The following is a 27,458-nucleotide window of genomic DNA, read 5'->3' on the forward strand; positions in this document are numbered from 1 at the left end:
AGCCAAAGCAGCCTTCCCTTCTGGATTTCAGAAGCACTAATTCCCAAGTGTTTCCTGTTGTGAAAGAAAGACTTCTCTTTCCAATGGTGGCTTTTATTCTACAGCACAAACTGTAAACCTACCTTTGCAATCTCATCAAACTTTCCAAAAAGTTCGTTCAACATCACTACAAGGTCCTTAGGAGAGCAGTCACTGGCCAGGCGAGTAAATCCTACAATATCTGCATAAAGAATGCTAGACAGCAACAAAAGGAAAAAAAAGGTTAAGTGAAATATGAAGATACGTCAATTCCACAGTCAGTAAAAATATTAAAATGCATTTAATAGAAAGCATCTGTATCTTTGGAAAACAACTCCAGAAGAAAGGGTTCAAGTGTCTCCACTGATTTAGCACACAGCACGCCAACTCGAGACACATTATCTTCCTGTAACAGGAGAGAAGCTCATTTCAACCTGAAAATCTGCCTCCAAATTTTAATTTCACTGGACCATATGCACTGTTAGGAATCAGCAGCTTGTATTAATACAATTACTTCTAGAGTTCCCACTTACCTAACATTTTGGTGCCTTTTTACATATAGACTGTGGAAATTATTGTCATGCATTTGCCTATTATCATTAGTTTCCTTTAGTCGCTCAATGATTGCCAACTTCATTTCCATAGAGATATGAGCTGGCAGGATGGATAAAAGCAAATTTTCCTAAAAGGAGGGGGGAAAAAAAATTATTAACACAGTAAATCTGAAGCAGCAGAATTTTAGTGACTGTAAGAAGGCATTAAAAAGCAAGCAAACAGTCAAACAAATGCCTTCATTCGAATAGCTTTTGAGTAATGCATGTCAAGTTTTCCAGAAGACACTTTTACATTTCTGCTCTTAAAATTATTGATATCACAGTTATGCAAGGATGTTGCATATTTTTCTTTTGTTTCTTGTGACTTAGATGTGGCATCTCTCTGTAACCATGAAACAAAAAAACAAACCGTATCCAGTACTACAATTTCTGGATAAATTACGTTTTATTTTGTCCACTAATCTCAGTGTTATGTTGTCATTGTCTGATTAAGCTGCTGTAAAAGTTTATATTCCCTAACTAACAATCTATCCACTATTAAAAACCCTCATAAATTCTCAAATGCTGCAAAAGCAGCGACAGATACGAAAGTGTCAACAACGTGCTGCTACAGGTTAACTGAGCCAGGAAGCAATGCCACTGAAATGAACTCCTTTGAACTGAGCCAGAATACAGACTCCTCAAAAAACACTTCCATTGTGTGGCTATTCCAGGCACTGTTTTACACTGGCTTCGACTCAAAAGCCTGTTCTTCAAAGAAGACCCTGGTAAGTTGCTGGGCAGAAGAGGAAGGCAAAAAGAGAATACTTTAACCCAGGAAGGGCTCTCCCACCCCAGAGGCAGAGACACCACAGCAGAGGAAATATTGTGTGGAACTACGAGCAGGAATCTTTTCAGATGATATCGATGGCAAGGTCAGTGCATTGTGTAACTAAAATGCTGTCCCTTTGGACCAAATCTTTGTCTCACTTTTTTCAATACCTTATGCAGCAGTGTGCAGATGGCAGTAAGCTGCCTGGGTTACTTAACCACCAAAAGCGCCTGCCACCAAAAAGAAATACCTTGGGATCACAGTGGGAAGAAGTAGTTCTTGAGCATCAAGTACTGGCCTACACAAGGTATAGACAGCAGTTTGGTTTGAGACTGCCCCAGAAATTGAAACACCTCTGTCCCCTCATCTACCATTTTAGTACCAGAAGAATCAACCTTGGGGAACAATTTAAACTGACAGCAGATTCCCAGTGGATATAACAGGACCACTGGAGGTTGACACATTACACAGTTTTCAAGGAAGTGATGAAGAACCCTGAACTGCGGTTTTCACATTTTTTCCCAGAGAAAGAGTTTGTGGCAAAAAGGATACTCAAAATTGCGTGACAAATTGCTACACAGATGAAAAGAACGCTCTCCATAAACTTAAGCACATTTACACTTCAAACAGGAAGCCATTAAAAAAGAAATAAACTCAAAACCAAAGCCGTAAACCCCCTGGAAGTCACCACACTGCCCAAGAAATGAGAGCACACTGCATGTGTAAGGTGATCAGATGGTTCCCTGGTGGCTGTGTGGGGGAACTCTGCCAGGACTTTCATGCAAATTTGTCATCTCATCTCACAAGATTAGCATCAGGAACAGATTGCACTAGCAGTGTGGGATTTTCTTCTTTTCAGTTTGATCAGGTCAGTCACTTTACAGCCCCTTCCTTTTATGTAATAACTGGTGGGCAGAGAACACAGCACACATCAGCCTTCTAGACTGCCATTCTTAACCCTACTTATACCAGGACAAAAGAGGAAAGGTGCCCTAGTTTCAGCTTTGATACCTCTCTACAGTCCTTCCTCAGTAAGAAATTAATGTTCCTTCCTTATTCTTTAAACACCAGCGGAGTTTATGGAAATAAATTATTTATACTCAACTACCGTAATCTATTACATGATTGTTTTCTCACTTCGGGTCCGATTTTCTCTTTCTAGCAAAAGAAAAATAATTTGTGAGACAAGAAAATATAAGAACAACTAATACTTTAAAATTCAGACCAAAAAAAGGTGACCAAGGGAAGCATAAAACCAACTGCTGAAATCACCTCACATGTAATTTCAGGGCATTAAGGACGTATTTTTTTAAGTTACCTTGAGCCAGTCCCAGGAACACTTTATACAGGAAAAAAAGTAACTAAAATGACTGGCAATTATATTCCTGTTAGAAAATACTGTGATTTTCATATAGACAAACCCCAGAGATCAACTTCCTCCCTTTAACTTCCTTCTTTTGTTACAATTGGCACAACTCTTATTTTTGACACTAGGTGGGTATCACAAAGACTGGACCAAGCCTTTCAACATGCATTAGTCACCAACCTCATGGAATTTATACAGACTTTGGAAATGAAAATCAGCAATTCATAACATGAATTAGCTCACTCACTTGTTGCCTCTTTTCAATCTTCAGTTTCATTCGGACCTGAATGCACTTTAATGTGTATCTATACAAATCCCACGAAGCAACCTGCATTTGGCGTTTGTGAAATGCACCCATCAAGTTACCACAAAGGAAAATGACAGCATTGGCAAGTAGCTGCACAAGAAGAAAAATATTTACCTACTGCATAGCAGTCATTGATACTTCACTAACACACATACTAGTCCCATAAAAACAATTAATCCCAGACCGCCTTCCATTTCCTCCTACCCTGCCACATTACAAATCACAGTGCTGCAATTAGCCAGGATGTAGCTGGAAAACATAAGGTAACTTTCAGAGTCAGCAGCATTCCTGTACAAATATACAGTAGAATAATGAAACAGAAAATTCTGCTATATCATTTAACATTTATTTCCAGGCACCAGTGTTTGATTTATGGAGAAACCAGTCTACAAAGTCATGCATCAGCACTCTTGTGTGGAGTCTGGCACACATCTCCACCAAATGAGCTGGGATGCTCCTTTGAACACACCCTATTAATAAGTGTTGGGAACCCTAAAAACACTCAGCAGCACTCCCAGGCCCTGCTGACACCCCAGGGCAGCAATGGCCCTTTTGATCCACCCTGTGGGCAGTGCCTGATAAAGTTAGATAGACCCACCTGAAACAGCACAGATTGGGAAGAATGATTGTGGCAAATTTAGTCATATTTTTAATAACTTTGTTTAAAAATTAATAGAACAATCCTGCTTTTTCAACTTAGGCCAGAGAAACAAAATGCATTATAGATTTAAAAATTCACAACGTTATGAAAAAACCAAGCTTTTTGAGGCCCAAGCTCCAAATCCATGAACTTGAAACATCCGTGTGGAAGTCTGGAACTTTTCTAAACAGCATAGTTATACCAACAGCAAATGGTAATATGACTGGGGTATTTAATTACTTAAAGAAGTGGTATTTCCTTACCTGAAATAGAAAGGATTCCTTCTTTTCCTGAGAAGTCATGCTTACCACAGTGCTTAGAACAATAATATGGGAGAGAGCAGAAAGAACACTAATTATGACAGCACCTCGCATCCCAAAGGGTAGCATGGTATAAACTGTGAAGATTATGAACAGAAAGAATGGCACCTTTGGAAAAAGAAAAAGAGAAGGAAAAAGAAAAAAAAACACATTATTAGGTGTCTCCCAAAAATCACTACAGAAAAAGGAGCAAAGTTGCAGGATTCTTGCTCACTTTCGGGCTGAATAATTAAATATTCACGTTTCAAAAGCACAGTTAAAACCATGAGGACTGTGGTAGTTCTAAGAGTTTTGAGGGAATTAGCAGCTAGAGATTCACAGACAAGATTGTTTAACATGACATATCACCTATAATTTTTTCAGCTGTCCTTGCCCTTTATCCTGAATTTATCCATTACAGCTCAGATGCACTTTGAATGCACTTTGTACTCACACGTCAGGAGCAGTGTGTTGCAAGGGTAGCAATACTGAATAGAATCAGATTTCTCACCTTCTCCAAGTTATTATTCTAATTTTAACATCACCCAATCACATGTGTATGTTTACCCTGTGCTTGATAAAACCCAAAAGTCCAACCAATACTTCCTGGTGCTGGCAAAAAAGAATAACCTTTATTGCCACTGACTACGTACTTAGCTGCACAGATCTTACAAAATGCACAACGGGCCACTAAACTTCAAGGGCTCAGTAGCAAGGCCTGTAATACTTAAATCCATATTTATAGATTTGTTACAATGTTAGCTTATATATGTGGAAACTAACAACTCCGAGGAGAGGAAAATGCTGCAGCATTCCTGGCTCAGCTCCAGCTCATCACAGCAACTCAACTTGTGCCATTCCAGACAGGAGCTTCCTTCGAGGAAGTCTCAAGGCCCCATCTGCATTTAAATGTTTTGCCAGAATATATAGTTTGATTGGGACAACAATAAAGAAACAAACAAACAAACAAACAGGCAAATAAAACTTTTCATTCAGCAAAAGTAATCGTCCCGTGTTCATCTTTATTATTTTAGTTGGATTAAAAACATTTTTCTGCCATTTTTACAACCCTATCACACAATGTTCTGAACGCTGTGTTATAGTTTTATAAGCATGGAGAAGCAAAGGCCAAATCTGCATTTAAGCAGTAGCTTTAATTAGTGATAAATTCATAATGAGGTGAAAGTCTGAAATGAGTCTATTCACTTCTACATTCCAGAATAGAGTGTCCTTATATTTTAGACTTAAAATAAATATGAGTGAATTATTACCACATGACAACACCACGTTGACTTGCAGCACTGAAAGCAGCAAAATCTTGCTTCATTACATATTTGTATGTCTATTTAACAACAGCAAATTTGGGGTTTTTTCCTAAGGTAATAGCTACTTCCTCAAGTTAAAAAATACTGAACAGCAACTCTAAATGCACAATGTTGGATCCAGGCCACAATGCAAATCAGATTTTGGTTGTTTAACTGATAATTTATATCTTTCTTTATTGAAATAAAGAGGGGAAGGGAAAGAGTCAATAAAACAAGATAAAAAGTCATTTTTATTTAATTAAAAACTCTTCTGCTTGCATTATGAGAGCTTAGGAGGAGTTTCCTACAGATTATGATATTTTTGGCATCATGAAATCGCCCATCTTCTGATCAGAGATAGCAAGCAATGAACTTTAGCCACACCCAGCTATGCCAGGATGTGTCATTAATTCTTATTGTTCACTTCACCTCTCCCACTGACTTTAAAACGTGCTCCCTGGGGCGCACCCAGCTCTGGAGTCCTTTATACACTTCTTGAACACCTCTTTGACCCATATACATTAACAAAGCAAGCATTATTATGAAAAATTCTCTTGGAGATTACTTCATAGTAATTCAGATTTAGTAAAAATCCTAAATAAAATTCAATTAATTTACAACTTAAAGATGGAATTCCCACATAGATTTATGCAGTTATCTAATTTTCTCATCTGAATTATATTGTCACTATAACAAAGAACACAAACTAAGATTTACTGTAATAAATCAGTAAAACCAATTTAGAAAAGTGAACCCAAATCTCACACCAAAAAAAAATTGCTATAATGTTATAACATTCTGAAAAAATAAAGCACACAAACACATTCCTATATACCACCAGTTCTGTGTAAGCACCTGAATGAACAAGACATAACATACCTGTTCCCACAGCTGGTAATCATTTTCTTTTTCAAAAAGAGATACATATCCTACAGTCAAGAAGCACATCCAGATCATCACTCCAAAGAACGTGAGCCACCTTCGGAACAGGGACTCGATGCACAACAGCAAGTAGGTGAGTGCAAATATGGCCAGGGCAGCACACACGGCGATGATGAAGGCAGGATGGGAACGTGCTGCCTGCAAAAGCAAAACAAAGTGTTACAGTCCAAATGTCCCCTTTGGAAAAACAAAGAATGCATCTATACTGTCCTGGAAACAGCTGGGATATCTTTAACATGCTAAATTGAGTTCCTAAGCAGACCAGCTGTGGCAGCATTAACGCTTTCTGATATTCACCCATATAGAGATGATATAATAATACTATTCTAGATACTCATTCTACCTAAGTTCCACCACTATTATTTTTCAAATTAGTGGTTTGGGGTTTGTCTTTTAAGCTAAGTTATAACTATACTATAACTATAATGCAGATGCACCCAAAGAAATGTATTTAAGGAGTTCAAGCTTTGCTAAAAAGCTTGCTCAAAAAAAGCTTTAGCTAAAAAAATTTTCCAAGATTTACAGGAGGTGACTTGTTACAAATAGTGTTGCTACTTCTTTCCTTTCCTAAGAAATAAAAGCTAAAAGGGCTACAAGTGCAAACGGCAAGATTAGATTTGCTGCTAAAGACACTTTATCATGAAGCACAGGGTTTGGAAAGCAGTGTTAGAAGGCAATGAAAGACTATAAAAACTACCTTACTACCTTTTAGCAACATTATCTTTATTTAAACTCCCTTTTTTACCAGCTGTCAACTGGGCTGGCTTGAAGAACACTGAATTTCTTTTCAGAAAATCATATTACACTACATAACAAAAAATTCTTTGAGCCTCATCTCTCTTCTGCCTATAGGGACCCTGCTCTTTGCTAACTGCCTATTGATTCAACAGATCAAACACTGTATTGGGAGATTCCTACTGTGTATCTACAAATCTTTAAAAAACCATATCACCTCAGGAATTCATAACAACAAATCACTGATATTTTACGTGCCTTATATGACTCTAAAAAAAATACGAGAAATGCAGGACACTTTATCTTATGCTCTTGTTCCTTCCTTGGCTCTTTTACTACTTACTTATTATCATAACTAACATTTAACATAGTTTATTATTTGTTCAAAACAAGCAGAAAGAAAAAAACAGTCCTTATAGTAACTGTGTGTGTGCCTGACAGTACTGTCTCCTTTCTTCCCATCCCTTCAAAAACATACAGAGTATTACATTCACAATTACTTGATTTCTTTTAGCACTGCAACTGTGATACCATGGGGCTATGAACGTTATTTAGCCAAAAATGTCTTATAGTGACTCCTCATCATCTTTGAAAACATTGAACACAGGGAAAAAAAAAAGTATACTCACATCAGTAACAAAGAAGATGATAATTAGAGTAGTCCAGAAGATGATTGCAATGAAGAGCAGCAGTAGCAGGAGGGGATGCTGCTGGCTTGTGTAGCGGTACTTCTCATAGAGTGGATCTGATATCCTGCAGTCATCATTTTCATTGAAGAAGTATTTACCTTTAGCTGGCATTTTCTCCCAGTTGCTATTTCTCTCAGTTCCCAGTGCACACAGTAAGACACAGCTGAACCTACAGCTTCAAACAGAAGTTTCGCCTTCTCGCTGCTGCCTCTGTGATCTTCAGGCACACCGAGTAACCCACGTTCTCTGGTTATACTTCTCATGAGCATCAAGTTCAGATTTCCAATGCAATCAAAAGCCAGAATTAGCTTCCCCAAAACCACAGGCAATTCATCATCAGCTCTACGCATGAATCTCCAGATCAACTTGTATTTGCGCAGATAGGAATTCTTGGCATGAGGGTTTTTTAATTACTATTTTGCAAGTCTCCAACTCCTTTCCAAGAAGGTTGAATCTCACTTCCTGGGATGAACACTGCAGAGAGACAGTACATTAATGTTCAGTTAAGCGTATACAATGTTCCCCGAGGCAGGGGGTCAGAGGGGAGGGAAATAAAAATAGTTCATGCCTTAAACTTTCTACCTGCGTGCTCTAAGCAGTGAGTAAAAGCTGTTTGCCCCGGTGGGGGGGCAGTGGTGCCCAGCAGCCACAGCGCTCACCAGCAGTTGCTCTGCCCGCCCCAGCCACTCCTTTCTCTGGCAACTCAAACATTTTCATATGTATATTTTCATATTACATTGGTTTTTTTTTTCCTTTGAGCAAACAGCAGTTTCCATGAGCATGTTGTGTAACTGAATGCTCACACCTCTTTTGAAGTTGCATGCACCTCTGTGTGTGTGTGTATACATATAATCGTGATACGCTTTGCGTTCTTTTCCAAAACATGCATCATAAAAATTAAGAAATCTTTTTTTATTCCTCTCACACTTCAATTAAGGCATAGAAAATGAGAAAAGAATACAGCTGTCCAAGCCAAAATTCATTAAACTTTTTTAAAGGATACATAACATCTAGTTCCATGTATTTCATTCCACTAAAAGGGATCATATTTCCAAGGCAACAAATGTGTTCTGTTAACAATGAACATTAAGGAGTGAACTATATTGTTAATTACTTATGATCAATGTTCTTCAAATAGATTCATGAACATAGTTCACCCAGTGCCAAGAGCCACAAAAAAAAAGGCAGGGGGATAAGATGGAGAGAAGCATGAAAAACAGGATTTCAGAAGTCTTATTAAAACTTGATGACTGGACCAAAACTTCTTTGCCACTTGACTGCCATCACCATGGTGCCCAAGGGACAAAGAACCCAATAAACCCACTTTTTTTTTAGAAAAGGCAAATCTTAGCCAGCTACTTTCAAAAGGCAAAATGTTTAACTTTACTCACACGTTTCTACTGCATTAACACCACAACCAGAAAAAAGTTTCAGAAACCATACTGAGTGATTTCACCTCTGTAAATAGAGCCAAACACTACCATACTACCCAATTATTAATGACCAAGCAGGCAAAACTAGATATATCAATAGTGAGACTGGACAAAAAAAAGTGAACTTTTGCAAAATGAGTAACTACAACTTCTTGCCCAGACTATATCACAGATTTTGATTAATCACAAAAAGAAAAAAGACTGTATTGCATTACTTTTACTGAATAAACTGACATATGCATTAAAAACAGAAATAAAATTGAAGACACCTTTTAATACATCTTTCCCATATATAGTTAATGGTACACCTAATATCTCACCAGTACTGGTTATTACTGAGCTTTTCTTCATAATCAAGGGCCTCACATTTCTCACTTGAAAAAAATCATTCTGGTACTCATACTATCTGCATGTGAATAATAGTGCTCTTGCAAAGAAGTGTAAGTCTTAGAAATCACTGCCACTTTAAGGAGATATGAAGAAGAAATTGAAACATCTGCATAATTTTTTAATGTATTTTCCAGGTCCAAGTTAATTGCAGAACTACTTCACTTGAGTATAAGCCAGGCTTTTTTCTGAAGATAGAACTGCCAGAAGGTGTGTACAGGGGCAAGTGTTTTAATCTGAATTTGTATTTCAATAACAAAGAAAACATGCTACAAACAGTAGGACAGTTTGAACTGTGATACACCAGAGATAGACAGCTCAATGAACAGCCTGAAGAATTCCTTTACCATGGGAGTGGGGGTGCAGGAACACACAGACTGATGTGAACCACTATGTAAAAGAGATGACAGGTTGGCTGTCCCCGTTCCGTCCAAAAGTTTACTTCAAAATAAAAAACAATGAAAATGTTCTTTAATATACTTGCAGAAATATGATTTTGAGGGTAATTTTTATGATAAAGAGGTTTTTTGAGAGGAAGCTTTATTTTTCCAGTTAGCAGAATCCATTTTCAAAAAATAACTATTAATTGTTATGCAGCAATACATTCATAATTATGAAAGACAAGTAATCCTGTCTTGGGTTAGTTAATACTGAAATCCAAGAAAAATTACTTCACAGCTTGCTTTCTGACTATGTCATTCAAAAACAATACCAAGGCAATGTCTATTCTACAGAATTATACTGTGGGGTTGTGGTTCAGTATTACCTGAGCATCATCTGATGCTCCAAGGATGAAAAATATGTCCCGTGTCAGCTTGGAACTATCTATGAATGTTATTGAAGAGTTTTACAGGACATCAAATTGAAGAGAAATATCTTTTCAATGGTTTAATCCATTTTAATAAAAAAAAGATTGCTTTCTTATTGATTTGTTTTTTCCTGCACTGATTTCATATATATGCATTAAAAGCAATCATTAATGACCCCTGCGTCATAGCATTTTCTTCTCAAAACTCTACTAGATAAAGAAACTCCCCAACAGTACTTTATTGATTTATCAAGAATATAATACACTGCATAAATGCTACTTTGAGATGAATAATTCAACTCTGATCTAGTTTCAATTTGCATTCCATGTCCCACTGCCACCACCGCTCCCCTTTTAAGAAGTCCCTACTTTTTGTGCCCTTCTCCCTTTGAATTTTTTCCAGCAACCATTTGAAAACGTAGAAGACAGACTTGAGAGAGAGAAAAAGATTCTGTGTCCTGGGGTGCCCAACACTGCATCCACCCCCTGCAGAACACCCCGGTGAGACCTTCTGCTGCTGTCTCTGCCGGAGCCTGTGCAGAGCTCAGGAGAAAAAGGTGACATTTTCCTGCTTGGAGCCAAAGCTAGGAGCTGCTCTCCTAGGCACATCCATCCCAATTAGCTCTCGGCCTCCCAGTTTTTATCTAGTGCTCAAGTAAGTAGCAGAGACCCATCAGTTTTCCCCCCAACATGAAGGCACACTGCACTGGGCCTTTTTTTTAAAGCACTGCAGGTCACACATCAGCCCAAGGGTGTTGATGCATGTGGTAATTTCAGCACCTTCCTCCCCAGCAAGAGTCTGCACGGAGCAATGCAAGGGCAGATGGAGGAAAGGGGAGAACACTGAAGGCATGGAGGGAGCAGAGCTCTGGAGCTCTGGCACAAAGAGCGATCTCCCCCCGGGCAGTGCAAGGTGGAGCAACAGAAAGACCTGATCCAAAAGTCTGATAACTATGAAACAGCTCTCGGGATGGCCCTCCTTTATTCTCTGTATTTGTAGAGTAGGAACAGTTTCCAGGTGCTGGCTCCGTTGCAGGCTGGGGAGTGGATCTGGCAAACCTTCACCCTCCAGCCCACGTCAGGATGTGCAGCCAGCCAGTGATCCCGTCCTTTTTCCCCCCTCTTAGGAGAATTATTCGAAGCAGCTACTGACCAAGTTAATGCCTTTCCAAACAGAATCCAAGAATATTACAGATCTGGTTTGAACTTCAAAGCTACTGCTGTATTCACAAATGAACACATCCACAGTAACCACCTGGATAATATTGAAAGCATTTTTTCACTTAGTTGTTTACTTGCCAAGAACTCAAGCTTTGATCACCTGGAGCTGTCTGGTTACCAAAGAGCAGTCACATCCCAAAATATTAAAACAAACCCCAACAGCAAGAACCAAATGAATTGATATAAATTGCCTTATTCCTCTCAATAACTGCTCACAAAAGCAAGCAGAACCAGTTTTTCCATCTTTAACTACTACAGCAGCAGACAGACAGTACAGTTTTGATTTTCATTCTATCTTTTGTTTCACACAAATAACAGTGTTTCTGAAATTACTTTAGCAATTTCCCTGACAAGAATGATTGCTGACTGTAATTATCCATTAGCAGATATTTAAAGGGAATCGGGAATCTATAAACATCCAGTAGAATAATTGAAGAAGATTAGTAGATTAATTACGGATCTCAGACAAAAATAATCTTCAGTCCAGTGGACTCCACAACTAATTCAGTCTAGGAAATGAACTTTAGCAATCCCAATGTACACCACAGGAAATACCATTCATGTTAAAGACAACACTTCTTCCTTTTAGACTTTGCTTTCAAATGTTAACCTGCAGTCACCTTAGCTTTTTCAACTCAACTAAATGGAGAACAGGTGTGTTTTTAGTGATCTATCTGTAGCAGTGGCAAGTTTCTTTACAAAGGCGAACCTTTTCTTATATTTTGAAGGCTTTCATATGAAATTTCATTTTCCTTAATTGCATTTATTTTCTGAAGAGCCCCTTCTGCAATACAGAAAAATCGTCCTTACATTTACCTTCTCTTTTCTTACAAAAAGTGAGCATGCCCACTTCAAGACATTATCAGTCAGAACTATACTTACATAAAGAAGCCAAATCAATACAAAAAGTAATATGTCATTTGAAAACAAACAAACCAACAAAACTAAAAGTGGGAGAAATCCCACCAGGTGTCTGAGCAATCAGCAACACTACATCACCTGAGCTTTGCCCTTGAACATTAAGAGCCTTGGCAATGACAGTGCTAAATACAGTGCAAAGAAAGCATTGAAACTGAACTTTCTTTTATTCACATTCTTATTTCAGTAGATTGCTTCTTCTCTAAATTGTTTGTTCTACAAGACACCTCTGTCAGGGTGGTGGAGTGCAACAGCAGAGTATCAAAGAGCTCTGGAGCTGGCCCAGGGTTTGAAAGGAAAAGCAAACCACAAGTAGGAAAGCAATGGCAGCGATGAGCTGTTAAACTGACTCATCATCTCTCGCAGCCTACAAAAAAGAATATCAAGAACACGATTTCTAAAGTTGGGGGCGGGAAGGCGGAGTGTTTGTTGCTCATTCTGAAGTACTACTATTATTACAGGATGTGCTTTGAGGAAAGAGATTACGGTCACAGAAAGAAATCTCTGTTACTGATCCAGGTAGGACAGAGAGATGGTGACAGAAGATGGCTCAGAAAACTGACTGGTAATTTAAGACCAGCTCACAAACTTAGTAAAAAAAGAAAGAAAAATCCATATAATGAGATTGATGCAGCTGAATTACATGGGAGGGTTTACTACTGTTCTAAGGTAGTTTTTATTGTGAAAACACATTATGGTTTAACCAACGAATCTATTAAGCCTTGTAATTAACTGCTGGGTCTGGCTCAGTGGGGCAGGGGAGGAAGCAGTCCTTTCATAATCCTGGTTTTCATAAGCAGCAACTCCAGGGTGTAAAGAGATACATCACACCTGAAGGGAACTGAGCTGTTCTTTGCATCTTTCAAAATCCAAGGTGTGTGATTATTTCTTGACTCCCCGACCCCCCGTCACATCTTACAGATAGATTTCCTGACTTTAGCTGGTTTAAAATTGAACTTACCACTCAAAAGTCAATATTCCACTCTCAGTTTTCAGTGACCTATTTAAAATTCGTGTCTTTGAACACAGTGTCCTCAGAAGCCAGGATACCTTTTCATTGTGCAATTTCAGCTTAATTATACCAAAAGCAGAGTGCTTGTGCAGTTATTTAAAGTAATAAACCCCACAATATTAAGCTATATAAGCTGCAGAAAAAAAAACCACTTGAAACAGAGAACATTAAATTTGAGCACTATGGGGAAAAACAGAGTTTTCAGCTAAGGCAGGAATAGGGACAGAGTCTCTCTGTGTGTAAACCTCAATAATTACTACTAGAATATCACTGATTTTCCCAAAAATTAAAATTCCTGATATTTTCAGAAGATCTATTTTTTAAGGAAAAAAATGTTTTGTGGTAGGTAATACTCAGCCTTTATTGAAATTAGCAATAAGGAAAAAAAAAAATCAAGAAAGGTATGTTTGAACTCTCAAGCTGGTTCTTTTCAGGCATGATCTCATTTAGGTTACAGAATTACAGCATATAGCAAACAAAAGTGCTCAGGATGATAAATTTTCTAATCTCAATATCATTAATTACATCTACCATGAAATCTCTCATTTGCATTGCAATGTTTTGAATATGCCTCATATTTTTTATTTCAGTAAAGCAGTCAAGAAGTACAGACTGCCCATGTGACAGAGAAAGTACCAGGATGTAACTGGACTCTTCTAACTATAACTAGAAACACCAACAAATATGCAAAAAAATAAAAAATAAAAATTAAAATAAATCACTGTGAACACTTACACAGGAGTGTAAGGGACATCACACATTACTCTCATTTTTTGCTGTCTCACATAGTTATTTAAGGGGGTTGTTACAGTTCAACACAGAAATGAGTCTTTCCCACCTCTAGGGTAAATAGTGTATTTGCACAGAACAGGTGCAGGGACAAGGGCCACGCCATGGGAGGGAAGAAGATAAAACCTGTAAGATAAGAAATCATTTGCTATTTTGGTTGAGTCCAGCTAAAACCAGTACAACAGAGAAAGAGGCTCCTCTCTCTCTGACCTACAATACTTCCATGCTACTGAAGTGAATCGAAATGTACATGGCACCCGAAATTCAACCAATGCATTGGCATCAACAACAACTTGGGTTTCTTTGACTTTTTTTGTTCCAGTCTCTAATTTTTACAGAACCAAACATTTTTTTAAAACAATTTTGCCAAACATGATAACCAAAATGCAAGAGTAAACCATAGTGTAAGAAAAACATCACTTGTGTCTATTAAAAAAGGCCAAAACCACTGCTTCTGTCTGAATTTCTGTTTACTCAACTCTTCCCAAAGCAATCAGACCCACTGGTAATCTCACTTTGGAAATAAATCTCAGCACATGGCCAAGAGATGGACACTGGTACCTGGAGCAGTGCACTCCAGGGTGATATTACAGTATGAATGTCAATGTATAAAATGCCCTTTATGAAAGCAAAGCCTTCATACTATCTGTGAAACAAGAGGGAAGGTAAGAAGACATTAAATCCAATCCCCCTTTATTTAATGACGGGTACTTCAAGAATAAGTCCTATTAAGTACATGTTTTAGAAATCTTATTTCTATATTCTATTTATTACAGGGGAATTTTAATGTTCCCCAAACTTAACTGTACAACATTTGCTACACCACCACATCCGTACTTCACAGCCAAAAAACCTAAAACTAACACTTGCAATGAGGAAGTTCCCTCCCTTGGAGGTTAAATATTAAAAACACCACCAAAGGGACAGACATTTCTAATAGTAGCATTGTTTCTACATTCATACCCTACCTCAGGACACAGCACCAGTCAAACACGCACAATTCCTTTTTTTACAGTTTTCCAAAACATAATATCTGGTTTTGGAAAGGTCCTTTGTGGACTCATTCTGAAATAAAAGAATGATAATGGACTGCAAACCTCTGAAATCTTATATTTTCAGCCTCACTTGATAGCAACACACACTAGAAATTTTTTAGGAGTTGTATATGTATTTTTCTCTGATCCAGACAACATGAGCCAAGCATTCATGAGTGCCTGGGTAATCTCTCTTGGATGACACAAAGAGGGAACCATGCAGAAACAGTGAGAGCTTTCCAGTGACAACCAACATGCCACACTAAGTTTTGACTGACTGAACACAGATCTAATCAACTGTCTTCTTGTTTCATCTTATCTTTCATCTTACCATTTTCAAAGCTTTGTCTGACAGCCAGCCCCATCAAACTGTTCCCAACTCCAACAGGCTACTGGAAACCTGCACCAATAAAGCACTGATTCACCAGGGAAAACATGGCTATCTCACCTGGCACAGCCAAAATGAAGCAGGCACTTTTAAATTAAATTCTCCTTAAGCAGTTTTGTCTTTTGGATTTGCTGATATTAAGTCCAGTTAACTAGTATTAAAACAAAACTAGTTAATTCCAAAACTGAAATAACACAATAGACATAGCAAATCTTCAGGTTACAGCAAAAGTCACTTTCCTGAAAAGCTGTGCAGTTCCTGCCTCAGAGAAACATGAAGTCCACAGAAGAACCTTCCAAAACAGTGGTGTATGCACCAAAACCCTCGTGCAGGCTCCCATTGGTCAGCACCCAACCAACCCCCAGGGCAGGGTGTTAAACCTCAACAGCAGCTGCTCAAAAAGCACTTTTTGCCTGGACTGTAATGCTGAAATGTCATAGCACATTAGTCCAGGCTTCTGTGGACCAAAACCCTACTGAGACTACTGATAAGAAACACGTTTGCTTACCATTAGAGGCCACAGGATTCATTGGCAAAAGCTGTATTTCTCCACTCCACTATGGTCTGCTCAGTCATTTTGAAATTCCTGCAGCAGAGTGAGTGCAGCCCACTCAGGTATAATCCTTGACACAATCTTTTGATGTATCACACACAGGAACCTGCAACAAGAGAGGGAATCTTTACTCCAAGGACCACTGTAGGCATTAACAATGCTTCCATTGCTTCCCCTCATAGTTCACAGAAGAGAAATCTACTCAATCTCTATCTCTACATACTATGAACCTTTACCCAAACAATCAATAGAAGAAAAAGTACTTAATTATACTGTGGCACACTGCAGCATGAATGTAACCTGACTGAAACACTTAATGACAGATGGAAATGTCTGAGAAGAAGGCTGAAGACTGATGAGAGGCATCATCTTTATGCTAACTGATCTCAATGCTTTTCAAGCAAAGCTTCTATGACAGCAATGGACACTCTGTTACAAACAGTAGAAAAATATTTTACTAAATTTCACAGCATTATAGATAATGCAACCCTTAAGTACTTCAGTAAGTTTCATTATGCACAAGATCAAATATCAGCAATTAAAAAAACACCCCAAGAAGAGAATCTGAAGTAAAACAGTGCATAATTCAAAACAGCATAAAATATTGCACATCTGCAAATATGACAATATGGCAGGAAAACTAGCTAAAAAAAAAAACAGCAAAACATTCCCTCCCTGCACCTTGCAAGTCTGGATAAAGACTTCTCTATTGTAAGTATGGAAATGAAAGATTCTGCTACTACATTTGCTTGTCTTGGAGCACAAGAAGGGCAGAAATGCATATTCCTATGATGTCATGAACAGGAGATTGTACCCCCAGGTAGGCAGAATGATCAGAAGACACGGTCAGGTATCATCCCTGAACCCAGAGCACCAGCTGTCTAGTAGGGGAATTCATATTAGATGTAACAGTCCTTTGCTTTGTCTTCCTCTCTCCCTACTTTACCATCTTTACATGCACTCTGGGAACAACTGGTTAGATGTGACAAGATGCCAAAGGAGTTCAATACCTCAGCACAGTATCAGGTACCAGCTGGAGCCCTGGATGGTCACTATTCATTGCTGGTATCCAGTACACACTCAACAGGGGCAGGAACCAAGAGGAGGAGTACATGGTTATACAGCAGTGTTGAAAGAATGACCCAAAAAGAAGCCAGAGCAGGAAATTCAAATTAAGATGTCAGTGGGAAATCTGATACAAGTTAAATAGGTGTGCTGGGAAGGGACAATATCAACATCTACTTCATTGTTCACCCCAAAGCTCCGTCACTAGAGACCCACTTTGGAAACCAAAAGGCGTGAGAAACTGCCAAATAATCTGGCACAAAATCAGAGTGGATAAAAACTATTTTATCACAACAAGAATTAAAATAAATCTATATTAATTTTCAGTTAAATTTTTGCAAGAATACCCAAACTATTTGAATCATCACCCCAAGTAGGCACTCCATTCTGTCCCCCTGGGCTAAATGTCCAGTTCATACCTAAGCTCTGGGACAGCTGTGATCAAGTTCCATCAGGTTTTGGCCAGCAGTCAGCTGTACCTAGCCAAGCCCAACATGCATCCATATTCATAAAAGTTAAGTGGTATTGGAAAAGGTTCTTATGAAAAAGGTCAAAATCCTGACGAAGCATTTTGGCAGCCTTGGAGGCAGATGAGAGGGAAAAAACTACAATATCTCACGGAGTTCATCTGAAAAGGCAGATACAAACCTGTTGACTCTGTGCATGCCTAAAAGCAGATAAAAATAAGACTTTGTTCAACCTGTTACATGTTCAATTTGGAATGCTGCTGCTGCTGCTTTACTTTCATCGTATGACATATCCAGTATTAAGGATGAGTCCCTGGTAATCATGAGAGATGCCTCAAGTGCCTTTGAAATGGACCAGTGTCATCTGGAGGGCAACACTGGACAGTGGTTTACTGGGATTCAATTGGGAAAATGAGGAGGATGCCCAAATAGTTTAGAGTGTCCCAGAAATTTCGTGATTTTAGAAAAATAAACTATGATAGTTTTTAAAAATCATCCCACTTTATAATAATGGCCCATCTTCGCGAACGAAGATTTGGGGAAAGGTCTTTTACCTTTCCAGCCTGCGCAATGGATTTTTTTAGGTGAGACACAGCCTGCGCTGAACTGAGCCCACCCTTTAATCCTAAGGTTCATCTGCCGGGGCCAAGCAAGCTTGGACAATGGCAGTGAGGTCCTCAGGACGTAGGTTTGTTTAGAGTATCCTTCTCATAGATGGATGGCCACACAGGGCTAACGGGTTCCATCTGCCCGGGAGGGACTGGGAATTGAACCCGTGGTCGCAGCAGTGAAAGTCCTGCACGCTAACCACTAGGCCACCAGGGGTCCCACTTTAATGAAGGTGCTTAATTGTAGTAATTCATACTTACTACACACCTAGTTGGTCTTCAGAGAATTAATGTAAGGACTATACCAAACTGACAAAATTGCACTGATTTTTAATTTTTTTTATTTTAAAAAGATATGCCTAAAAGTGTAAATTTTGCCAGAGCTCTAGATAAAGAGTTGCATGTGAGATTGCCTTCAGTTACAGAGGGATCAAGCTGCTGCTCCACTAGAAGTGTTCTCGGGATCAGGCCCTGGGGACACTTTCCTTCCTATCATACACAGACATTACAAACAAGGATAGCACCTGGCAGAAATACTTCACATCAAAACCTAAAGGGAAGGGAGTTAAAAAAGAAAGATCCTCTCTGCATTTGTAACCGAAGCTCCTCGGAGGAACAAAGACCCGTCTGCTGATAAGCAGCAAGTTTCCGGCAGTAAAGTGATACACAAAGTACTTTGAGCCATTTTTTGATCTGCAAGACAGACAAGCCTCCCTGCATTCAGCACTAACCACAGGCGCCTATTTCCCTAGCAACAGCTTGTGGGGCACTTTCATTTTGACTGAAGAACATTTAACCAGTTACATTATGAGCCCTGCGCCTTGCTGCTACCGCAGCAGTTGCTTTTCACACCTACCAAATTGTTATTTGTGTAGTATTGAGCTGGTGGATCAATGCTGCACCTGCAGCACAGATTTGCTGTATGGTGCTTTGGTGTTTTGTTGTTGTTGTTTTTTAAACTATCTGAACTTTATCAGCTAAAACTGGTCAAAAGTGGGGGAAAAAAACCGTACAGTATTAACAAAAGGTCTTCCTTCTTAGAAACACTTCTGTCTCTTACTGTTTTCCTTTAAGCTGTTTCCTTTAGATGTCCTTAAGATGTTTCCTTTAAGTTTGGAGTATTAAAACACACAGAAGAGAAGGACATGACAACAGTTCTTGATTAATTTTAGGGAGACTTGATTAGCTTCAAGAAACACAAATTTCACATAACAAGCTCAATAAGAGAAGGATAGATTCTTTCTGTATTATAAAATCCCAGACTTACCATATTTCACCAAACTTAACACCTGCTTAGAGCAAAGACTTGCAAAATTGGTAGATTCTTCCCAGTTTTATTTAAGACAGTCAACAGCATATTAAATAAACTGAAAACCCAGAATTCACTGTGGCTATAGAAATTGTACAGAAGCTAAGAAAAAAAAAAGCTCATTTTGTTTGACTTCTTTTTCAAAAAAGCCCCCTTCAATTTTTCTTTTGGTGCAGTTATTAGATATGCTTTGTATTGCCAACAGTAACTTAATTTTTTCAACATAAATAGAAATTATTAATGACAACTGTTTTCAAAATTGTTCACACTATCCTTACTTAGACTTTTTGACTGGTTCAGTGGACACCTTAACAAAACCCTGTAAAGACACACTGCAATGCACCAAGAGTTTCTGGTTATCTACACAGTTTATTTATTAACTTAAAACTATAAAGTTGCCACAGGATTCAAGGTTTATCCTGCTAGGAGATATAGTAGTGACACCAATTCTGCCAGAGCTCTAATTTGAATGCTCATCCTGAATATCCACAATTGTGGAAATATCTTAATTTATTTCAAATAATCACATTTACACTGAGAAGCGAAATATTTTACAGCAAATCTCTTTTACCATCTCTTTTGAACTTCACTAATAATTATTTTGCACTGAAACACTGACATTTATTTGAAGTATCATTGGACAAGATACTGTGGCATAATGTGCATTGAGTACTGGTTTGAAACAATTTTATATCTAATCTGTAAAAAGCACACTTCATTACAGTAATTTTAACTGAATAGAAGTATTTTAAAACAAAAATGTGATTTGTATCATTAAAATCCTGTGCTATACTTAAAATCTACCTTAACCAGCAGATCCTTCAGATGTTGTTTTACAACACTACTATTATTACTTCCCCTCAGCTACATACAGTTCTTATTTAAGAACTCTCAATATTTTTCAGAAATGTTTAAAATCTATTTCATATTATATATATATATTTTAATAAACACTAATTTATAAATCAAACTAAAACTATTACAAACAATACGGTGCTTCTTTCTATTTTACTGCCTGGCTAACACACTTGTAGATCTTCTAAAGATCACTTCCATGCTAGATGACAGTATAAGGAAATATAAATTGAACTGATCACTAGCCTAAAGTTTATTTTACTCAGAAGCATCCAAGACAGTCTATTGTAGAAGCAATAGAAATGCTCAGAAACAAAAAGGAAAGCCAGAACAAAGCAAAAAATATTAGATAAAACTGGCACTACTTCTTCTCCCACACTACCATCAAAATTACATTGAAAAGCTCAAGAAGAGTCAAGAGTGTGTTGATTTCTCCTTTAAAAGGGATTTTTAAATTCCTAAACTACAACATGAAGGAGCGTGCTGGCTGTACATGTTACAACTCACTGAAGAGCCTTCAATTCGCACCTTCATCTCACCTCTTGTTGCAGTTGAACTTGGCTACCCCTGCCTTACAAACTCACATGAAATTACTGGGATTTTGCCAAAAACCCAAGAATGTTATTTCAATGACCACATCCTGCAGTTAAAGCACAATAAATTCCAGAGTGATTTCTCTCATCTGTAATCCCCTATTTCCATCCTGTGCACACACAAATTCTCCAAACCTTCTGAAGGCCTAAGTGCCAGTATGAAAAGGAAAACTGTTGTGGTTAAAGTAAAATCCATGTGGTTAAAGTCAAATCCATTTTCTAGCTTTTAGCCCTCCTATGGATTTTCTACTGGCTGACTCCAAGTGTATCCCCTTTTTCTTTCACAAAGGAACTGACCTAATACCAATATCCACCCACAAAAGGTGCTGACTTTGTAAATGAATACTCACAAGACTTTTTAGGAATACAGTAGTCCGAAGAATATAAGACACAAATAATTTTGGACTATAACAATTCATTACAGTAAGCATCTCTGTTGGCACTTAAATATTTTGCTGGACTTTAACCTCATACTTCCAGAAACTGATATAATTCCTGGAGGAGAATGTCTGTTCAGCTGTGGCAGGAAGCACAATGCTGGGCTTTAAACATCACATAAAAAAATAATTAAGTTATTGTGTAATTGCATTCTATTTTTAAAAATAAATATATAATTAAATAAGAATGCATGATGTTAAGAACAGCAGAATGTCCACCCTTCTGCTCCCACTGACAGACATGGTGGTTACAAACACAACACAGTGAATCAGTGCTGTAAATTCAGTTACAGAAACAGGGGCTGGGAGGAATCTTTCATTTAACACCAGTTTTTCGGTAGCAAATGAAATCAGCATCTCGGAGCAATGGCGTGACAGAACAGTGGATGAAATCATGAAGTCTCTTTCACGTGGTTGTAACACCACCACCACTTTTTTAGGCCTGGTTCAAGCTGACACATGCACCATTACCATCACTTCCTCATTGCTAACACACAACTCACTGCCCCAGCAGCAAACCCTCATATAACGGGGGAAGGGCCCACGTGTGAAGAGAGAGATGTGAGGAGTGCGTTCAAGTACAACTTCCTGCTACAGCAAATGCATTTATTCATAAATCACCATCCTCCCTACACACAGAGTTTAAATCAGTTTAATGAATAGAAATCTAGAGAGGAAAGTTTTGCTGCTCATTTTAAAGAACTAAACCCGTAGGTCTTGGCTGTGGCTCTGCAACAGGGGTGTCTCCACTAATATTTGCTCAAGTTTCTCCTGCTCTTCCTTTTTCCTCCCCACCACTTGCCCCTATCTTATCACCACAGCACACCATTCTTTTGGTACGTGCCTGTCACTTTTCTAGGTCTATATGCAGTCAGATCAGCTCAAAAATAACCAGTTGTCTCTCCTAGGTTTTGTTTCTTTTTTCCCAAGAGGCAGGTGGGTCACTGTGTGCAGCAGCCTTGTGGGCAGCGCAGCCGACACAGCTGAGAGCATTTGGCTGCTGAGCAGAGGCTGGACAAGGAGGTGACAGCAGGAATGTGCTCCTTAACCTGAAAATGTTGCTGCAGCTGTCACGGGAAGAACTGTGCTCCCACATGTGCCCCGAGATGAGGGACAGCCCAGAGAGATGCCAGGCAAGAGCCAGCAACAGAAGAGATCAGCTTCTCGGGGAAAACAGACCTCTATGCCTCTGCTAAGCAAGTGGTCAGGGTGGTCTGTAATTCTCTATTTTGAGATCCAACAAAAGTCATTAGCAGTTTAGTTATACACACTCCACAACCTGCAGGAAATAATCAAGACTGTAAAGAATGGGGACTGATAAATACACGCAAGCAGGGCAGACTCACCCCAGTCAGACTGGCTCAGCCCATCTCTGGAAACTGAAGCTGTGAATGAGGAGGTCCAAGATGCTTTCCCAGACTAGGGAGGAGAGTCGTAATTGCATCATTTTTCTAGATGAGCAGTGCCAAGGATTCAGGCTGTGAGTCAGTACTGAGCCAGCCAATGCCCTGTGGTGGTCCCTGGGGCCCTGTGCTATTAGAAGTGATGACTTTCACAACAGGCTGCTGAGCAGGATCCAAGCAGACTCGCGCTTATTAAAGAAAGGAGAACTGCTACTTTATTTTTCAGTCAGAGCAAGAACATACTGCCAGTACTTTGGGCAACTTCCAGCAGCCAAATTACTGTTAATGTCCAGAATGCTTTCCACTTTTGTCTGAGAGCCTCCAAGATGAGTAAATAAAACCTCATGTACTCTTATTTCTATCAACATTTCACAGAAAGAAAAAGCCAGAAATAAATCAGACTTGCTAGAATCACCCTGTGAGCACTACTCACATCTTTTGACTGCCAGGTTTATGCTTCCACCACGAAATCACACTTCAAGTCTGCTGCCTAAAAATCAAGTAATTTCATGTGGAGAAAAAAAAGTGCTCTTTCCTTCCAACTTACAAGTGTTGCGTGGCAGGATGTACACCAAAAGGATCTGTATTCAAGGGCAGGAATAAGGGAGGAATAATTAAGGGAGTTTGCAGATAAAAAGAACTATTTGAAAAGCATAGCTTACACTTTTAAGCAAAAGGGAGCTAAGCACACAAACTGAAAAAAACCAGTCATGAAATGACCATTTTGCAGCTTGTAATATATGTTTTCTATCTTACACACCTTCCACAGGTTAATCTCAAAACCAAGTATTTTTCCATTTCATTAGCAGCCTCAAAAGACATATGAGTTCCCAATGAGAAAGAAAAGAAAAAGCCAAACATTTACATGTGTGTAGTGTTTCTGAAGTAACACAATCCCCAAATATTTACAAATCCAAACCCCACATGCTAACACTTCACTCATTTTTGTTGGTTTTAAATTAATTTAACTGACTTCCATAAACTTTCACTGTGAAATACCATAGTGCTTGAAAATGAAAGTATGTCAAAAGCCAAATTTTAAGAAATGAAGTAGAAACCACTGAAATACAATATAATGCACAATATGACAAATCCTGTATTTGTATCTATTACTGAGTCCACTCACTTCACCCAGGAGCTCACACCCAAGTGTTTCAGGGCAAGGAAAAACATAAGCCATATGCAATCCTTCAGTGACATTAATCATGCATAAAACAGGCAAATCTACATTTTTAGGTACTCTATGTGTTACACACAGACGTAAAAATACTGTAACATTTATTTAAATCCCAACACTGGTTTACATCCAGACTTTTACTACTTTATCACCATGCTAAGCCCAGGCATACAGACACTACAACAAGTCAGAAATGAGGAAGGGAAGAAATAAAATGCAAGTGAAAATGTCTGGTATGTACTTTTGTTAAAAAGCTCTAATCCACTCCATAAAATGACTGGAAGCAGGTACTGTATTCAGGCACAAATATGTTGGACTATACCAATAAATTCATCACTGTCTCTTTGTTAAATATCAATATAGGTATATATAAGCACAAGAAAACCCTGACAATAAAGAAATTAAATACAAGCAAACAGTCAAAACTTAGGTCTCAAAACATTCTAGTCACTCCACAGCACTTATACAGAAGTACATGACTGCTTGAATGTGCTCAGTGACAAGCACAGAAAAAGACTTTCTACATCTTTCACACAAGGTCTCAGCTTTAGATGGAGTTCAGAAAAGGTACCTGAGGCAGACAGGAGATTTGTAAGAAATGTGCAGAAGTTCAAGTGATGTTCGAAAAAACTCAGTGGGGTAAAAGAGAAGTGTCCCATTGGGAAACACAGTGTACACTGCCAATAGCAGATATGAAGCACAAATAAGGAAAGCATTAAGAAAAAGTTTTAGTATTTAGACACTAGACGGGTACGAGGAACATAGAACCAACATTCACTAAACTCTCCAAAAACACCAATTTTATGAAATCCCAATTTCTTTGGCAAGATGACACACAGAAGTAGTAAAATAAAGTAAAACCAAAGCTGTAAATCAAGCATCCCAAACATCAGAGAGATTTTACATGTACTAGGAACACTAGATGTCCACTTTATCACCACCACAGCTGAAATAAATCTGCACTGTGAACAAAAAGCACGGACTTGAGTCACCCACAATAAGCAAAAATTACGATTTAGAGAAAATTGTATTCATGACAGCAAATACAATTATTTTTAAGTGGTGTTACATTTTATCAGTTTCCCTTCAAGTTTCCTCCTTTGGCTGAAATGAAGCCTGGAAGTTAGCACAAAACCACATTTCCCAAGGGACTCTGATCACAGCCATGTGTGAGTGACCTCTCCAGGGCCAACACAGACAGACCAGAGGTCTCATGCTCCCCCCTTGCAGACAGGGAGCACCTCTTGGCCTGGTTACTGCTCCTCCTCCAAGAGCTTGAGCGACTTCCCCAGTCTGCCCTTGTTCTGTGACCCTACAGAAAGGATCAGGAGGGGGTCAGTCTAAGGAACGGGGATGATTCAGTGAGTGACGCATCAAGGAACTCAGACTGCAGGTCAAGAAATCCCCAAGAAGAAAAGACATATTCTCATTCTGGCAGAAGTCAAACAAAAGAAATGCCAGGAAGCTCATCAATAAAAGCAGATGTTTGTGTCAGTACTCCCAGTTCATGGTCAGAAATAAGTCTTTTGCACAAACAAGCTATAGTAAAGTACAAACCTAAGGTAACTGTATGTCATATTCCAGAAGCATAGCAGATAATCTTTGCCATATATTCCTTTACTTAGTGTGCTTGAAATCTGAAGTTAATAGTTCATTATAGGGAAATAGACGTAAAAACTTAAGTCATAGGCCCAAAGAAAATGCTTTAGAAGTTTGCTGGCTTCTCCATTAAGACAGGAAGGAAGTTATAAGAATAATTTAGCCCACTGACTTAAAATGTTAGTGTTTTATCAGAATATTAACAATAGCAGACATTTTTAGTGGATCCTAAATCACGAAATTGTGTTTTAAACAAAGCTTTTAGCACTTGGCTGCAGAGAAAAACTCAGCTTTGGCCAAAAGTAGACAAAAATTCATAAGGGAAGTGAAACATCAGCTTACAGTTCTGAAATGCCTTTTTGTTTGTTTGGTTTGGGTTTTTTGTTTTGTTTTTGTTTTGGGTTTTTGTAAACAATTCATAACCAAAAGCTATGTTTGGCAACACTGCAAGGAGGGTGCAACAACCCACCAGGTTACTACTGTGTAAAAAAAAAGGCTTGGCTTCTTTAAACAGAGAAAGGGCAGGTGAGTAAAACCTGCTGTTAGCTATACAGCTATACAACCCATGCTGTTAGCTATATGGCAACATAGAAAAGAATTAACAATAAGGATTACCTTATGGGAATACAGGCAATCATCCCAAGCAGCTTAGAACTAGAGAAAACTACCTCATCTTGGGATTCTTATGACTCAAGCATTACTTCCAATCAAAAGACACACAATGCAGTTTGTGTTCTACAAATGGTCTGTCCAAGTTATCAAATTATCCAGATTTTAAAGATTTTTTTTTTAAAGGCTACCAGGGTAAAGAAACCTACCTACCTAGTTACACAAACAAATTATTAGCAGATCAATTAAAACATGAAGATTAATAGCATGTAAAATCTCCCATAGTAACTGCCAATGTACAAACTCACAGCCTCCTGTAAAGCAAAGTAGAATTACCTGCCTCACATTTACCTTATGCAGGATAACATTATGCACAGGTAATAACTAAGGCATTTTAACTTGCTCCCTGGCAACATTTTGTGCAGTCACCCTCTTAGATTAGAAGGCAGACCTGTCACCTGCCTGGTTATTGTCTAAAAACTAGCCTGGCCATAATTACCACGTTGCCCCCCAAAGTAAGAATATCCATTTATGTTAGAAGACATACACGCAGCCTGTTGTACGGTGCTGGGGGAGGTGAGGAAACAGTGCCATCACAAGCAGCTCTGCTCTTTAATCACAAATTCCTTATGACTGTCTCAGGAGCCTACACATGTATTCTGAAGTTCAGGTGGACATTACTGACACTCTTTAAACATAACAGTCCTGTGTTCAAACACAGTTAGGAAGGGCTGGTTGGATGGCATTGCACGGAGGAAGAAGCAGTGCTCAGCCTCCTCTGCTGAATAAGACACCAATAAAGACCATCCACAATTACCTGGGCTGTTCCCCAGCAGAACAGGTGGTTAGTGCATACAAAAACCAGTTTTTCAGGTCTGAACTCAAATTGTGTGGTAACCACGCAACAGACCACCCAAGGGTTTGTGACTGACCAGAGGGTCACACTGCAGCACAGGGAACAGCAAGAGAAGCCAAGTCTGCTTGGATCCTTCTCATGGAGCAAAGAAAAGCCTGTACTGTACACCTGGGGGTGTCAAGTACAGGGACATGAGAACCCTGGAGAGCATTGAGCAAATCCTAAAGAGCACTTCAAAGGAGGAAGATTCAGGGAACAGCATGCTGTATTGC

The 27,458-nt window shown here is 38.7% G+C and overlaps 1 protein-coding gene across 3 annotated transcripts in view; it reads right to left on the reverse strand.

The window, feature by feature from the left end:
• The window catches only part of ADCY7 (adenylate cyclase 7), a 60,624-nt gene that overhangs the window by 24,834 nt on the left and 8,332 nt on the right, over window positions 1-27,458 (reverse strand). For 2 of the 3 annotated variants that reach the window (XM_027685028.1, XM_027685029.1), the window contains exons 3-9: window positions 16,164-16,314; window positions 7,602-8,139; window positions 6,179-6,375; window positions 3,960-4,124; window positions 2,997-3,146; window positions 552-700; window positions 123-234 (exon numbers count right to left, since the gene is read on the reverse strand). In XM_027685028.1, the coding sequence (XP_027540829.1) occupies window positions 123-234; window positions 552-700; window positions 2,997-3,146; window positions 3,960-4,124; window positions 6,179-6,375; window positions 7,602-7,776 (948 nt within the window). In that variant the 5' untranslated portion in view covers window positions 7,777-8,139; window positions 16,164-16,314. Of the gene's footprint in view, window positions 1-122; window positions 235-551; window positions 701-2,996; window positions 3,147-3,959; window positions 4,125-6,178; window positions 6,376-7,601; window positions 8,140-8,247; window positions 8,297-16,163; window positions 16,315-27,458 lie in introns of those variants that run through there. The other variant, XM_027685030.1, reaches the window with a different exon arrangement.

This window comes from Neopelma chrysocephalum, unplaced genomic scaffold (assembly GCF_003984885.1).
Source record: "Neopelma chrysocephalum unplaced genomic scaffold, ASM398488v2 Primary Assembly neopelma1_68, whole genome shotgun sequence".
Taxonomy (NCBI): Eukaryota; Metazoa; Chordata; class Aves; order Passeriformes; family Pipridae; genus Neopelma; species Neopelma chrysocephalum.